This window comes from Plectropomus leopardus, unplaced genomic scaffold (assembly GCF_008729295.1).
Source record: "Plectropomus leopardus isolate mb unplaced genomic scaffold, YSFRI_Pleo_2.0 unplaced_scaffold22410, whole genome shotgun sequence".
Classification (NCBI taxonomy): Eukaryota; Metazoa; Chordata; class Actinopteri; order Perciformes; family Serranidae; genus Plectropomus; species Plectropomus leopardus.
Window position 1 is genome coordinate 1 of NW_024624283.1, and position 2,623 is coordinate 2,623.

At 37.0% G+C, this 2,623-nt stretch overlaps 1 protein-coding gene across 1 annotated transcript; it reads left to right on the forward strand.

Annotated features, from left to right (window-relative positions):
- Positions 1-432: 432 nt before the first annotated feature.
- LOC121965932 (probable arginine--tRNA ligase, mitochondrial) lies at positions 433-2,241 on the forward strand (the record flags this gene model as incomplete). The annotated part of the gene is made up of 6 exons (XM_042516041.1): positions 433-545; positions 721-794; positions 875-977; positions 1,829-1,912; positions 1,995-2,095; positions 2,186-2,241. Coding segments are annotated over exons 1-6 (454 nt in total), but the record flags the coding sequence as incomplete, so codon positions are not given.
- Between the last annotated feature and the right edge of the window lie 382 nt (positions 2,242-2,623).

The window sequence follows — 2,623 nt, forward strand, 5'->3', positions numbered from 1 at the left end:
GGTTTTTTTAAATATTTGCTTTTGGTTTTTAAAAAATATATATATACATATTTTAGCACTTTTTCCTGTTTTTGTTATTTCACTCTCTTTTTCTTCTGTTAATTTTCAGGTATTTAAACTTGAGCTAATTGTCGCTTGTTTTTGGTTAATTTCTTGTTAAGCGGCCTATTGCCCTTTTTCTGTGTTTTTTGTAAAGAAATCAAGCCAATTCACCAACGTTTGAAAGGGTTAACGTAGACAATATTTAAAGTTTGAAACCTTTTCAGCTGATCAGGTGACCGGTGGCAATGCTCACACTGCCGGGAGCAACGGAGAACATAATCAAACGAACCTTTTCAAGTTTATGACGTAGCTTACGAAGCCTGTGATTGGACGAGCTGGCAGGAACTTCCTGTCAGGAAGTGGCGGGGAGGAAGTAGAGTAGCAATGCGAAACAACATTTGGCGGTTGTGTTTCCAGTGCTGCTGCAGGTTTATCGTCACTGTTTTGTGCTTGCATGTTTGTGAAACATGGCGTGTTTCTTCAGGAGAAGAATAGCAGCAAAGGTAATGAAGCCGAAAGATAACAGTGTATGCTAATGCTAACTTCGCAGCATGCTTTGACCCTGCAGCGAGTCGCAGCTAGAAGGAGGCAGGACTGCAAACAGCTGCTACCTGTGCTCTTTGACATGACCTCAAGCTGCTGTTTATCCAAAATCTTTTACTTGTGTGTGTGTTTTAGCTGGCCCGGACGCTGCAGCAGTCTGAGGACTTCTTCATACCAGCTCTGTCAGCTGTTCCAGTTTTAAAGAAACAGTTAAGTGTGTTTAACATTGACTCTGTCTTTGTGTGAGTCACGGTCTCTACATCAGTCTGTCTGAACTTTTGCTCCTCAGGCAGACTGCTGACTTTAAATTGTACATCAGCACATTACGGGTCAGAGGGATTTTACCATCCAGTGGTGACATTCAGCTGCAGACAGAAGACTTGGTCAAAAGGGTAAGATTGTTTTTGGAGGAAGCACGTATGAAGGTTACAGCAGACCTAACAAACTAACCCTTAAGAACCTGACAAAATTGGTTTCATTTTTTCAGCAACACTGGGAGAAGGCAACAAGCAACTTGACATGACCAAAAGAGTAGTAAAAACTAATTTAAAAATAGCAAAGAGATTAGCTGAAAATAAGCGAAAAACAAAGTGCACAAAAAATGAAAATGAGAGAAAATGCCTTTGTTTTACTATGTTTTTTCTGTAACAATGTTAAATATAAAAATTTATATATAGAGAGAAAATACTCAATTGGCAGCTTCAGTCTGACTAACAGGACACAGGTGTCCTAATCAAGCCTGAAGTCAATGACTGGTTTCTGATAGATAGATAGATAGATAGATAGATAGATAGATAGATAGATATACTTTATTGATCTCAAAAACTCAGAAATTGGAGTGTAGCAGCGCCATGCAGTAAGAACAAGAGAATAAAGAGCACACATTATTAATACAATATAAAGGAATATGCTTTAAAAACAACAACAAAAAAAAAAAAACTAAAAAACAGAGACTGTACATATATACATATATACTTGTGTAAAGTGCGGAACAGTATCTGAATAAATAAAAAAAAAAGTCAGCAGTGTAGAGTGAGGAACATTGAGTTTCCATGTGGATGAAATGTGTAAACTGATTTTCCTTGCCATTTCTCCAAAATCACAAAGTAAATAAATATATCTTTATAATTTATGTATTTATTTTTTTTAGATGTACTCTGAGTCTGTTCTTTTTAATATAACACTGAACTCAAAAAGATGTGGGACCTTGCATCTTCCTTACAATCTACTTTGTATTCTTCAGTTGAAACAGGACAGTGTGGTGGAGGACATATCTGCTGGAAATGGAGTGATCAACTTTAAAGTGAATCGCGAACTTCTCGTCCAGGTTTGTCAGGTTCATTTTATTTTCCACCGTGGCGATCAGACTTCCAGTGCTATTATAATCTGTTTTACTTCATCCGTTTTAGAAAATGTTGGAGCCGTTTGGAAAAGAGGAGGATGAGAAATTTGGATTAAATAGTGAACTTTTAAATACTCTGAAGAGAGGAACAACATTAGTTGAATACAGGTGTGTTTTAGCATCAAATTTAAAACTACATGCAGTGTCTTCACCTTATAGATTGTCATCAGACAGAATTAATGTATTTTTATGTTGCAGCTCTCCAAATATTGCCAAAAAATTCCATGCCGGACACTTAAGATCTACAATTATTGGTGAGTCAATGTATTCTGTAACTGAAGCAAAAGTGGATATATTGATTAACGTGTATGTAAACTGCACTGTAAATTAGAGAGGTCGGCCAGGCCAGTGTATCAGCTGATATTAGCTCATTGCAAATCGATCTATCTGCGTATATGTCAGCTGATAAATGACCAGAAATAAATTCTTTATCTGTTTTTTTTTCCAAACCCTCAAATATCAATGCCTATCTGCTCTGCCATAATACAAAATCTTATGTATCCATGTAACATGCAGGCTCTCCGTTTTAGAAAATTGTAATATTCAGACTTTAACCAACCTTAAGCTCAGCTCACGAGGGTTTGTGGAGCCGCTGGTGCTCCAGTTTGTTGTGGGTTCTTGAGTTTGGTCTTTTTT